We start from the raw sequence: 14,019 nt of genomic DNA on the forward strand, positions 1-14,019 counted from the left end.
GTGTTTATTCTTGGCACTCTTTCCTTCCACAGAACACTTCAGTTGTTTCAGCATCTTCCAGATGATCTCTTTCCTCCTTTTATGATAGATTTTGTGTTCTATGTGTTTTAAACATTCTAACCAGTGAGTTTGACTTTTAAACTGGTTTTTTTCTCTTTTTACAACTTTTTGCAAGTTAAGACCACTTTATGGTGAGATTTTACGTAAGCAGATCTACAGAATGATCTCATTGTTATTAACATGCAGAGAGATTAATTTGTTACTGCTAATGTGGTTTCTCCTGTGATATTCTAGAGACACTGCTTTAGATCTCTTCTGCCTTGCCTCCTCATTGCTTCTGCTTCATCCTCCTCATTGTTATAATATTTTTCTCTCTTTGCTATTTTTTTCTCAAAATGCTCGGCTATCTCACTCAGCTTATCACCACTTTCATCTTGCTACTTTTGCTCCTGAGCCCTCTTAGTGATTTCTTGTATATTACTGTGTGAAATTAAAATTCCCTGTTAATTCTTGCCTGTCCTTGTTTTGTTGTTCAGTTTTTGGGTTTTTCTGCTATCATCTTACTTTTTTTTCTGCTATCATCTTACTACTCTGATTACCTGTATTACTTTTGTTTTCTCTTTACTAGTCTCATTGCTTGTTCATTACATTCATGCCTATAGTCCACCTTCATCATTTGGAATGCCACGTGTTCTCCATCAGATACCACACCAAATCTTGTGTATGCCCAAAATGTTCCTGGCAGGGGGATAGAATACAAGAAAATAAAGATAGTGTAGAAAGTAATCTTACCCCTAAGGAGTTGCAGCTGGGCCCATCACCAAGGGTTAGGAACAGGCCTGACTTTACCAGGCCACAGCTGTGACCAGTGAGAAGAAGAGCGCTATAAAAGAGAGCACTTTTATAGGTTGAGAAGGGAGCTGGAGTCAGTTGGCTGCTTTGTGAAGAGGGAAGGGTCAGTGCTCTGAGGAGCTGCCCACAAGAAACTTTTGCAATCAGGAGACAACAGTATGGAGCCCCTGCAATAAGATGACAACAGTTCCTGAGGTTCGTTTTCCTGATAATCAGCCTATATGTAGCTTTCCCATGTTTCCTTTTTCTTGCTCTATTTTTATCAGGTTATATGGCATTCTGTGAAGGAAATATCTAATTCTAAAATGGTATTACATATATGGTGTTACCAAAATACTGTGAGGGAATAATAAAGCACAGGCACAGTCTGTAAAATTAATATTTTCTTTACTGTCATGGTGCAACTGGATCAAAGTATTTAAAAAGGTGTTTTGCAACATTTGGCCTGGAGCATTGTCATGAAAGCAGTGCTGCTAAAAGTTCCTTTTTGTTGTTTAGTCATTTCTTTACTGCTATGAGGACTTCTTTCCATCTTGTTCTATTCCTGCTCTTGAGCTGGATCCCGTTGTTGGTGGTTACTGGCTGGCAGTGGTGGAGGAATGGCAGGGAGCACCCAGAATGTCCTTGAGAGCAGCCCAAGGCCATCAGTGCCTGCAGGAGCAGGGACATCCCAGTGCAGGGGTGGGATTTGCCAGGCCTGCATTCAGCCAGCCAGAGCAGGATGTGTCTGCACTGGGTCCGCTCAGGGATAGCGACAGCGAGAGAGACGCTCCAACAGATCGGTCACTCCAGGATAATTGCAGACTGGAGGATGTGTGCTAACCAATTTTTATTTTCACTGGCTTAATTTTTCAGGGATCAGTGTGTACCACCTTCTCTCTGACTTTTGTGTGGTGCCATTGGAGCACAGACCATTCCCAAGGTCTGATCCATGCTGGATGGATAGCATGGTCACCCCTACTTAACATGGGGCTCTGGGAAGCAAAACAATGAGGTTTTGTCTGCCTCTCCCAATGCCAGAATGTAGTAAAAGATGTGGCAGAAGCTAGATAATGACTCTATTTCTTTATGAATTTGACAAGAGGTTCCATTATTTTATTAAAATCCTCAAAATACTAAGATTAAAAAAGTTCTTTCCTTAGCAAGTAAAATGTGAAGAACTTAAGTCATTAGTTAAATAATTACTTTTCATTTGGATTTAAGTACTACTGTCTTTAAGTTGTAGTTTTGTCTCAGAGACATTAAAAGGAAATCATCTTACTTTTTACAGGGAAGTTTGAGTAAAAGAAGAGAAAATTCAGATGTGAGTGAGTTACAAATTAGTGTAGTACAAAGAAGTATGATTAAATTGTGGTTCTTTTAGGAGAAGTTATCAGAAGTGGAGATGTTCATTTTTATCACCAAAAAATTTGAAAACAATGTGCATGCTAGGATGCTTTTCAGGGAACAGTAAGGTACAGTGCATTGTAAATTACTGTGAACTGGAAGTTGCAGATTACAGCTACCAAAGGCAGTACTTTGTCCTGTTTGTATCTGTCACAAAAGTGCTCAGACTTGTAAGGAAAAGATGATGAAAGATCTGAGTGAGAGTGTCTTCACTTTCAGTAATTTAATTCTTGAATGTCATGATTAATGCTAAATTGTGTATGGACTCTGACACTGGAATAAATGATATCTGAAATTATTAATAATTTCCCTCTTCATTGGGAAATGCTGGAGAAATCAGGGTCAAATCTCAGAAGTGTCTAAGTTAATTGTAAACTTTGTGTGCTACAAGACAGGTAATAAAATTGGTTGTTAATGTATAATCGATTTTAAAAAATGGCACCAAAACTAGATGGATAATCCTTGTAGACTATTGTAAGTAGAAATGGATTCTGCCATAAAATATTAACAACAGAAATGAAATTCTGAGTTACATATATCAGGCTTGTAAGACTTAAAGAAATGAACATGTTCAAAGCAAGAAATCATGTAGCTAGAGGTTCTGCTTTTGTATTTAGTCTGTGGGACTGACTTATTTTTTTCACCAACTTCTTGCTGCAGCTCATCTTTCAAGCTTAACTCTTTGCCATGTACAATTTTTGTTTGTGTTTTGTAGGTGTGAACATTTCCGCTCCGTACTCAATAATGATGATGAAATTATAGAAATGAGTGCATTTTCTTACCCTGTTTACCGAGCCTTCCTGGAATATCTGTATACAGACAACATTAGGCTCCCTCCTGAAGATGCAATAGGTATTTGCCATAAATGCAGATTACTCTAGATGATTATTTTTGAGAAGTTCAATCTGTGTGTCATTACAGAGTAAGGAAAGTGGGGCTTGTTGGTTTTAGTTTCTTCAGCACTTTAATCTTGAATTTGGCAGGTATCAGGAAGAAAAGATGCAGTATCAGGACACATGCCCAAGGAGGATAAGTGGTGGGCATGCAATGAGACCAAAGGTGAAAAGTTTTCAGAAAGAACTCGTTGCTCTTACTAAGAACTTCCCTTTATTTAGAAAGGCACTACTGCCATCCTGAAAGTTTACTGGTTTGAGTAGCTGTAGTGATTTTTGATCCTGAATGATAAGTCAGTAATTGATGTCCAGAATGAGAACAAGAGAATAGAACACTTCCATAGTAATAAAATGGTTCCTTTTTGGATAGGTCTGTAGGGGACCTTAAAAATGCACACATCACGTAGGGAAAAAAACAGAGCACATCTTTGATTAATTCAGTCTAAAACAAAAGGATGATTGATTAACTTGAAAAGCCACTAATATATTTTGCACCAGAATAGTTAAAGCTGTATAAATCTTCACAGGGCTGCTAGATTTGGCAACACTGTATAGAGAAAACAGACTGAAAAAGCTTTGCCAGCAAACGATCAAACAAAGCATTTGTGAAGAGAATGCCATTGCTCTCCTGTCTGCTGCTGTCAAGTACGAAGCTCAGGTAAGAACTTCTCCTCAGATAAGCAGATGTTTTCTGAGAAATGAAGCTGCCTAATGTAAACATGACTGTATTTAACTGATGAGGCATGATTACTGTAATTTCCTTTTCTGGCTTAACAAATGTTTTTTTTCCCCCCTTTTAAGCTGTTAAATAAAAATTTTAAAACTCCCAGTTTAGTGTTTTCTTCCTGCCCTTTTGGCTTGCCCCTGTGAGTCAGGGTTTTTAATCTGCTTCCTTCCTTGTCATGTGGCATTGCAGGGCTTGGCATACAAATTTCTCACTGCCATTTACATCTCTGCCTTTGGATTTTGCTCTTTTACTTCCTGAGTTCTCCACCTGATCATTTTGTCTGCCGGTGTCTGGTGCAATCATTCTGGTGCTGACTTTTACAGGCAGTGGAAGGAGTCAGCTGTAAAGTCCCTGCATATTTACACTTGTGCTTTTATAAAAAAAATCCACTTTAGCAGTGCTGTTTACAATGAATTATGCTGACATACAATAAATTACCTATTGTTAATACTCCCCCCATATCCTGTCATCTGCTCTGCCCTTGGTTCTGGAATGAGTCACTAGCAGTCAGCCTGTTATCCATGCTTTTTTTGTAAAGAAATACTTTCAAAGATATTTTCCTTTTCTCATCTTCCTAGTGCTGTGATGATTGTGGAAATAACTGTGTGGTGGGCTTATTATTCAAAAAGTCTGATTATGTATTTCAGATGTAGGGGACATTGTTAGAAATACCTTTCAGGTATGGGAGGCAAGTAGAAGAAACAAACACTGAATTAATAATAATGTTACAATAGTCAGTGCTGTTTGGAGACAGCAAACTACAGGAGATGAATTTGTGTAGGAGTTGCAAAGAGGAGACTGGAAGTCAGTGAGTTCTGTGCATTGAAAGAGAGGATAACAAGAGATCAGTAGATAGTAAGAGTGCCAGCTGCCAGTTCCAAGGCATTTGTAACCCGGGTAGCAGAAACAGAGGGCATGGATGGCATGGACAGCACAGTGTGCTGTGCTGCTACAAGCCCAGCATGGCATGGAAAACTCTACAGGAAAGCATGACCCAATGGTTTGGTTCTCTTAACAGCAGATTTTTCATTAAAATTTTATTCTTTAGTTTCTCTTCCTACAAACTTCCCAAAATTTTTGAACATCTTCAAAGCAGAAGTACTTTTGGTTGGTCTGTATCTGGTGAAGGAGTTAAAGATATGTTCAGGTGTGTTGTGAAGTAGTGAAACTAGCCTGAACAAAGTACCAGAGTTCATAAGGCCTGAAGCACAGTAAAAGGGATTGCTGGATAACTAAATACATGTTATCCTCCTCTTCCTTCTATGATTCAGTGTTTTGCTCTTTCAAAACATGTGACAGTTTAGCACAATTGTCAGATGAGGAATTGCTCAGCATGTGCCAAACTCAGGAGTGTATTGTTGCCCTCCTCCCTTTACCCATGGCTCAGAGAGGGATGGAAGTGCAGCAGAGATTTCTTTATCAAAGACACGGGGATAACCTCTGTTATAAATCAGGCTCTTCTAGTGTACTACACTAATATAGTAACTCCTGGTTTGAGAACCATGTGCAGTGTCAGGACTTCAGTAGAAAACTGCCAAAAGAAGGATTATGAAAGAGGCCTGATATTTTGGAAGTTTGAAAAGATAGAATTCCTTTTTTTAATCATTAAATATGAACACTGCAAGTGGAAGATTATAGTGGTGTGTGACATGCCATTGGCATTGCAAATTAAATGAAGGTTAACTTGACTACTGTATACATCTGTTAAGATTTAAGATGTACAAAAATATTTTTCCTATCCTCAGAAAATACAAAGAGTTTCTGCTACAAGTTATTTTAAAGCGTATTTCTCATACACACTGTAGCAAAGTTTAGACTAATCTTCTATAAAACAGAATTAAAAAGACTCAGTATTTCTTGAAACTGCAAAATGACTGATTCTCTATAATCTATGGTCCTATTCATAGCAGCATCAGAAAAACTAGCTGCTGATAGTTTTAGCTAGCATAAAAATTTACGCATTGACTGCAAAGCAGCTCAGGTTCTAACAGTACCATTTCAGAAGTCTGCTGGAACTTAGGGTGTCACTGTCTTTGATTGTCTACATTTTTTATTTCCTCTGGTTTTTTGCTTTTTCTATTCTCATTTCTCTTCTGCTTTCCCAGTAGTTGTTGATGAGAGATACCTGCTATACCATATTTCTTCTTTAAGGATATTTTGTGTTTCAGTTTATGCTCTAGTTACGTCTTGAAACATGCAATCTAAGGAAAAGTTTTCAAAAGGAAATGCACAGGTAGTCTGCTGAATATCTTGCTACTATTAATGCCAGGCTGCAATGTTTGTGTAGTTAACATAGAATCAAATTGGCATGGGTTACTCTTTTTGCTGTAACCCTTGAAGAATTTTATAGTTTATGGTTTAATTCTGACTTCCTTGCTGCTGGCTCCAGCTCTGGCTGCAGAAGGTAATTAATTTTTCTTCACAGCAAGTTGTTGCATAGGAGCCAACTAAGGGAGGCTGAGCCAGTGCATGGAGAGAAAGATTGCCACTCTTGTGAGGAGTCTGAGTGGGAAGAATTTGCTGCATGCAATCCTGGTTGTTTGGCTTGTACCCATGCTGTGCTGAACTGCTGAGCATCTTCTTACAGTGAGACCAGGACAAGACAGAACCTTTTGTGCTATCTGGGAATCCCATTAGACAGAGGAATTCAATTCCTACGTTTGCCACGAAAAACATATGTATCCTAACATGCAGTTTGTGTTCAGCAAGCATCATCCCCTTTTACATCATATTTTGCTTTTATTTACAGCATGACTAGCAGATCTGCTGTTTTTCACAGGACATTCACTACTGAATTCAGTGCAGGGAAGACAAGAAATGAGTTATTGATGCTCTAATAGTTCTTTTTGGGGCAATTTGATGGCTTCACTTGTTGGTAACTTTTCTAATGAGTATGTAGTAAATTCTAGTAAATGTGATGGAGGTCTAGAGTTTATTTAGGTGGCTACTCCTATTTTCTCAAAGTGGGTTTATTGAATAGTTTGTATGAAAAAACTTCATCCTATCATTTGTGATCTCATCAAAAGGATAGAAAAGGGGTTGATAATGGGAACAATCTGGTATATTTTTTGCTAATTAAATGACAGATTTGAAACAAAGTAACAATGTTAATAATTTTATCAGTCATTCATATTACAAATTACTCAAATTTGTTCCTAGGACTTGGAAGAATTTTGCTTCAGATTTTGCATAAACCATTTGACTGCTGTTACACAAACTCAAGGCTTTGCAGACATGGACTATGACCTCCTGAAAAACTTCATTAGCAAAGCCAGCAGAGTGGGAGCATTCCGAAATTGAGGTCTGACTACTACAGAGCTGAAGAGCACATCCTCTTCCCTTCTGGAAATATTTTCCCTTTGGAGAACTCCCCCGTGGTCAGAATGTGCAATGGTTTGGAAGGAAAGTCTCGGTGTCCATCAGCTTAGGGAGTGTGTAGAAGTCCACTGACATGTAGGCTTTGTTGTAAGGATGGCTACAGTGTAGGTGTGTGGTGACTGTTCCTTGCCAAGAGCCAGAATTTAACACAAAAATCTAATGCAGCAGCTACCCTTTCCCACCCAAAGTCAAGCAAACTAAGCTTGACATTATCTAGGCTGTCTAGTTATTAATTTTTTTTAAAGTCTGTGTTTTGATTTTATGGCACAGTGACCTCTTTGCGGCTAAAACTTTCATAGTCTGTTTTTGTCTCAAAACTCAGTTAATATGCCATAATGGGCTTCTTTTTATAATCCAGTGGAAATACAAACTTGTGTTTCTGGACATGTGGTAAAGTTCCATAAGTTCTTTAGGATGCAAGGCTTTGTGGTTTGTAGGAGGGTATGTCTCATTTGTTGTTTATTTGGGAGTTAATTTATGAGGAGCTTCAACAGGATATTACAGTTTTGAGTTCTTGTCTCATTGTTTAGCCAGAATGAAAAGGATCTCCTTTTCCATTACACCAGGCATTTCCCTGGCACCCCAATGGAAGCACTCATCAGGTTTGTCTGGGATGTGAATTGTCATGCTGTGAGTTTGACTACTAAGAAAACCACCTAGTTACAAACCCAAACAAGCATTCTTCAAGTTCTGCTTGAGCTATATTTATTCCTGTTTTACTATCTCTCCTCAGATCAACTTCAGAAAAATGGAGAAAAAGGTGATTTTGAAGTGGTAACTTCAAATTAATTAAACTGTTAAAAGTGAAATGACATTATATTCCAAATGGTGATAAAGGTAACTTGTCCAAATAGGGCATTCCAGATTCTCCTATGGTCAGAGCTGTGAGGTGACCGCTCCACTTTCCTTTCAGGGCTGTTCAGGAGAGAGGAGATGCCCTCTGGCCATGCCTCTCTCCCAGCACTGATCATTGGTGGCTGAGGTAGAGTAGATGCTTCATTCCTAATTGGCTGAAGTGAATTAAGGTGAAAACCCACCCAGTGCTGCACAGAGAGAGGTTTGCCCCATTACAGAAGATGTGGAGCTTATGGAGCATTTACTTGAATTTTGTGACAGGTAACTGAATTAACCTTGAGAATTTCAGATTTCAACTGAGTGAAGTGACTTCAAGTGCCTTTTGCAGTATTTTACAAAGTGGGAAGAAAAAAGCTGGGTGCCTAGGCTCAGGACACCAAATGGACTCAAAAATACAATTATGGACTCACATATATAATTATGTAAGTAGTCATGCAGCCTTCCTGCAGGTCCCTGCTGTGCCACAGCATCCTTCAGTGATGTTTTCTAATCCTCAAATGTGCTTTCTAAGAACTTAATTCCCTTAAATTACCACATCTTTGTGTCTAAGGTGGAAATAGCTGTTCTTTGCTATATTGGAGGCTCATTTCTGTAACAATCCTGTTCTTTGAGGAACAGTAGGAGAAAAAGGAGGAAGAGGAGTAGTGAGTAGTAACCCCTTCACCCCAGGCCCTGTGTATATGACTAGAAAGGTGAAGCACACAGGTAGCAGAATTTACTTAGGAAGAGGGTGATGAGCAAATATTTTAGAAAATGCTGTGGTAAATATTTAATCATGTTTTTGATATTTGCCTTAGACCCTCACTAGAAATACACTGGATCATCTACTGCTAACAAGCACATTCTGCCACCCCCTCAGTGATGAGTACGACTTCCTCCAGCAGCGTTAAGTCTGTTCTTAGCAGCTGTGTCAGTATTTTGTATTCAAACAGAAGTGGTCAAAGCCTTTCCAATCCATAATGCAGATTCATCACAAACACAGCTTTGCTGGGGGAGGAGATCAGTTTTGTTAAGTTTGTGTTGAGAAGCACTTGGCACCAGCACACAGCCAGAGATTCCTGCAGACAGTGGAACTGTGTCACCATAGGACACAATTTTGCTGCCAGCCCTGTGTGCTGTAGCCCAGCACTGATCATACCAGTGTGGGCACAAGGGATTCCATGAAAGCCAAGGCTGCAGATCCCTGGCTAAGCCTGAGATGCCAGATTCCTCTGCCAGCACTTCCTTCAGGGTAGCAGTGCGCAGAACAAGCACCACATCCCAGCCTTGGGGCAGCAGCTGGCACCAGCCCCTGTCCCACCCACCCCCATGGCAGCACACTGGCACACATCCAGTCCCACTGGGAAATGGAACCAGCTGGGAAACCCCGCCCCTGGTGCTGGCTTGGCACTGAGCACTCCAGCTCTTTCCATAATCCAAAGGTGTGGATTATGAAAGGCCTCTCCGCATGTTTCTGTTGTTTTACTCACAAGAATGAAAAAACTATAAGCGTTACATGATGGGGGTTTTTCTGACTCAACATCTGATCACAAACCTTCCCTGGCTCTCTGGGGACACTGCTCCATGGAATGATAGCACTGGAGAGAGACACCACTCCCTCCATTACCTCAAGTTCATAATGAAGTAGTTGAACAGGGATTGCAGCTGAAATGGCATGCAGCTTGGGACATGACATTTTTGGCTTAATAGAACAAAGTGTCATTTTTTCTCCAATTTACTTCCTTCCTGCTCATTATTTCCAGCCAACCACACACATTAAAGCCTCCTTGCAATTTCAGAATAATTGACAAAGCCTGTAATTTTGAGAAAAAGCATCTCTGGACTGAATGAGGGTGATTCTAAAGGTCCAATGTCTCAGCGTTGGCTTTTATTTTGTATCATCTGACCTGGATGTGATAGTGTTACATTCATAGAAACATTTATTTGTTTTTAATTTTCATTGCATGTGTTCAAAGAAAAACCACCCTTACTGGCTTAGGTGGTTAAATGTGGGTGCATGGATGTAAATATTGAAACCCAACTGTGGGACATTTCTGAAGAAATTAGGGATGCTTTTTACTGTGGTGAGATGGACTGCAGCAACCGTGTGTTTGTGTATCTTGCAGACTAAATACTTAATAAAGTACTGTTGTGTTTTAGGATACAACAGAAAAAAGGTATTTATTAATAAGTGAACATTTGGTCAAGCAGAAACTGTGTCTGGGGTTGCAATAAAAAGCAATGTTCTGTTTTCAAGAAAAGAGTCTGGAAAAAAAAAGAAAGTACATGGGTAGGATCATTTGAAGGTTCTACTAAGTTACTGAAGCTAAAAGCCAGCACTGCCTTGTCATCTAGTATCCACCTGTAGAGTTCTGTTACAATGCTTGGTAACTATGTAAACTGCTCTTTTTGTATGATCTGAACATTTTCCATGGACTTTGCTTGTAAAACAAAGGATTTATTTGCCCCAGAGAGGCAGGATTCATTGGCCACCACCCAATGATGTAGAAAGTTTACAGCCTGATTTTACGTAAATGATTTTTTTTGTTCTATATAAGCTTACCTGGTTTAATAGACCATTAATAAAAATGCCATAATATTTAAAACTGTTTGAATGGGACTTTTTTCCTTTCTTTTCAGTAAAAATGAAGAAAGTTTGATGCTTGCAGACTGAATTGACTGTAGGGGGGGGGGGAAGTAAAGCAGATAATATTTCACAGAGGTACCTTGAAGGCTATTTGTGTTCTTAGGAAATCACTGTCACCAGATAGCACATTTGTAAGCTGGAGAATGTCTTCAAGTGTATTTCCACCTTTAAAAGAAATCAATGCCCTGGTGACTTAATAAACTGTGATTAATAAAATGGTCCTCAGAACACCAATCATTGTTTCTTAAGCAAATGTAAATTATGACAAGCTTGTTACATGTAAAATATTTCAGCTTGTAGCATGGAAGAAGAAATAAGCTCCTATGACATGTAAGAACAAACAGCATTTGGAAACAGCAGACAGCAGGAAGAGATTAAGGTATAAAGCATCAAATGAAGAGGCTGGGAGTCAGCTCATCCACCTCACATGGCTACAGAGCCAGGCTGACACACATTCCCTTAAGCACCAGTGGACAGAAATGGGCCTTTAAAGGATACAATTTACCTGACCTCATCTTACACCCAGGGCAGCTGCAGCTTTCTACAGAAATTGATGCCTGGTGTTAAGAGCACCTAAAATGGCCTTCACATTTTGTGCCCAGCTTCTGCTGTGATTCCAAATTTTCTTTTTTCCTGGAAAAGTTTCAGGATTCCAGGCCATTTTTAGTACAGCAAGGTCTCATTCTAAGAAAAGTGGTGTCAAACACAGTAAGATTTCCATATCTAATAAAAAGCCATTAGTTTCAGTATGTATTTATTTGGCTAGGTACCATATGAAATCACCTAATATAAGAAAATCACTGACTGTAAATCCTTTAAAAGCTATTTTATTTATCTTGAAAGGCAAGAAACTGATTAGTTGTATAAAATAATATTGTACATTTGATGTAAAGCCTTCAGTCTGTTTGAACAAAAAAAAACATTGTCACAGTAAAGAAAGAATGAATCTGTGTAGATACTGGACTCTGTATCATCCCTCCAGCCCAAGGACTGCTGTAACAGAGCTTACAGTCAGTGCACCCCAATGTTAACATATATCCTGTCTGAGAAACTGCAGAAAGTGAGAAAATAAACATAAGGTACTCTAGAAAGTTCTGTACATTTTCAATAAGGAAGTTGGAGCCATACTGAGTCTAAAACACCCCTCAATATTATTTTTAAATTAATTTACAGTTTTTGCTGCTCATAGAATTTTTAGTAGTTCTATGGTTAGCTTTGAATCAACACAAGAACTTTGAAAAACTTCCTACTCTAAGTACTCTAGGATCAGCTAAACAATCTGTAAATAAGCTCCCTGGAAGACATTGGTTTAAAATGTTTGTGCCATTAATAGCATGCTTTTTTATTGTTCTTGACTTAAGAAGCTGCAAAAGCTAAAATTCATAAAAATGGGTAATTTTGAAGCAGGACAATTGATTTACTTATATTTTAAGCCACTGGAAATAAAACATGTGCTTTTGTTAATTAGCTATTTTAAAAAAACTTTCTTGTTGCAAGAAAAGTTCCAGTATCTGAATCAGTAACTTACAAAATATGAAAAAAGTATTGGATGGTTTTGTTTGGGTTTTTTTGCTAGCTGCAACCATTGACAAGCTGCCCAATTATCTGCCTTTTCAGTAAAGGCAGAAGGGTTTTCCCAACGTGGGTTCACCACGTTCAGGTTTTTGCAGATGCTGCAGAAAGGCCAACAGGGGATGCCCTGTGCTTTGAGACACCAGGCTGCTCTCACCTGGAACCCAGCTGGAGACACAGCTTCCAGCTGTTCCTCAAGCTCTTTGGCTTGGCTATAGTGAGGTGAAAATTTGAAGAAATCAAGAAAATTCTACATCTTTAGAATTTTGAAATCTTGTGTGTACCAGGTATGGCTTAGGTTTGTTGGTTTTTGGGGTTTTTTTGGAGGGGTTTTTGTTTTGTTTTTTCTTGTAATACTTGAGATTTCCCAAGATAAGAAAGGGTACGTCAGTTACTCTGCATATGGGAGGAAGCTTCAGCTTCTGGGAAGTTTCAGTGTGGGATTCTGGGATGAATCTCTATGGGATTCATACTCCATGAAATTAAAACTAAGGGACAGTGTAACTGCCTTCCAAAATGACACTGGGATGGGAGCTGGGGAAGCAAAACTACAAAATGCCAAGTGTTGGTTTCAGTAGTAAGGCTATGAAATTATTTCACTTTGAATTCAGGTTGTATTCTTGAGGTGAGGCCCCTTCTCTGCAAGGCCCCCAGCTGCTGTCCCATTAAATTTAATGGGAATTTGATGTGCTAATTATGAACAGAGACAGGAAGTCTTTGCAGTAATTGGCCCACCTTTTTCAAAATTTGTAAATAATGCAAATCTAATAATCAAAGCTAAGAAACAAAATTAGTGCATTTCAAAATCATTCTAGCTAACATTTCACCTTTAGACATAAAAAATTCAATCCAACGAGACTGAACTGGCTTAAATCAGTAATGCTGCAACAGGAAATTCAGACACTTCCCAAGACTTTTAAAAAATCCTCAAAAAATATATAAATTAAATTCAGTGGCTTACATTGTATATATGCTACATCATAAGGCAAAGTATAATGGAAAACATTTAACAATTTTAAAAGTACAAATGTTTTCAACTAGCAGTTTGGAACTGAAAGCAACTAAAAAGCAAGTCTATTAATGAAGGCTGTAAAACAAAAACAATCTTAAGAGGGCTGGGAGTGCAGCCCCTGGTCCTGAGAAGAATCTCACTTATCTTCAGTAGCTGAGGTATCATTTCCATCATTCAGCTTCTGCTTTTGCATTCTTGTTCGAGTAGATGCTACAAGAAAACCCAACAAAGAAAAAGAATGAAATACTTCTTCATAATTACTTTGGACTGATTATTGGAAAAATTTGTAATGACACAAGCAATAGAAGTACATTATTCTATTGTAAACAAACCAAATCCCTCATTATAGGATGAACACCTGATTTTGCACTGTTTCAGCCATTCTTGCTCAATCTTACAGATCTTATGAAATTCCTTCCACCTGTTCACTCCAGTTCTCATTGTGTCTGTCCCCTCACTGTGTCCATTTCCACCCTCCAGGCGGGCAGATGGTCCCTGTCCCATCAGGAATCTCGCCAGGCAGAGGCTGTGGGCTGAGCAGTGCCCACATCCCAGAGACAGCCTGCCCAGGAATGCCTTTTCCCCTCAGTGGCACACACCAACACCACTGGACACGAGACAGAGCTCTCCTTCTTAACCCCTACCATAAATCAACACTGAAACATTTTCCCTACCTTAAAATAGAGGTGCCTGTCACTCATACCTATCTTGATGAGCA

The 14,019-nt window shown here is 39.0% G+C and overlaps 2 protein-coding genes across 4 annotated transcripts in view; one reads left to right on the forward strand and one right to left on the reverse strand.

Annotated features, from left to right (window-relative positions):
• Positions 1 to 10,358, forward strand: part of RCBTB2 (RCC1 and BTB domain containing protein 2) — a 33,561-nt gene extending 23,203 nt beyond the window's left edge. For all 3 annotated transcript variants that reach the window (XM_005482381.4, XM_026790598.2, XM_026790597.2), the window contains 3 exons: positions 2,954 to 3,090; positions 3,659 to 3,789; positions 7,018 to 10,358. In XM_005482381.4, the coding sequence (XP_005482438.2) occupies positions 2,954 to 3,090; positions 3,659 to 3,789; positions 7,018 to 7,158 (409 nt within the window). In that variant the 3' untranslated portion in view covers positions 7,159 to 10,358. The remainder of the gene's footprint in view (positions 1 to 2,953; positions 3,091 to 3,658; positions 3,790 to 7,017) is intronic.
• RB1 (RB transcriptional corepressor 1) overlaps positions 7,042 to 14,019 on the reverse strand; it is a 76,585-nt gene continuing 69,607 nt past the window's right edge. The window contains exon 27 of the mRNA XM_005482383.2: positions 7,042 to 13,511. Within this exon, the coding sequence (XP_005482440.2) occupies positions 13,438 to 13,511 (74 nt within the window). The 3' untranslated portion in view covers positions 7,042 to 13,437. The remainder of the gene's footprint in view (positions 13,512 to 14,019) is intronic.

Source organism: Zonotrichia albicollis, chromosome 2, assembly GCF_047830755.1.
Source record: "Zonotrichia albicollis isolate bZonAlb1 chromosome 2, bZonAlb1.hap1, whole genome shotgun sequence".
NCBI lineage: Eukaryota > Metazoa > Chordata > Aves > Passeriformes > Passerellidae > Zonotrichia > Zonotrichia albicollis.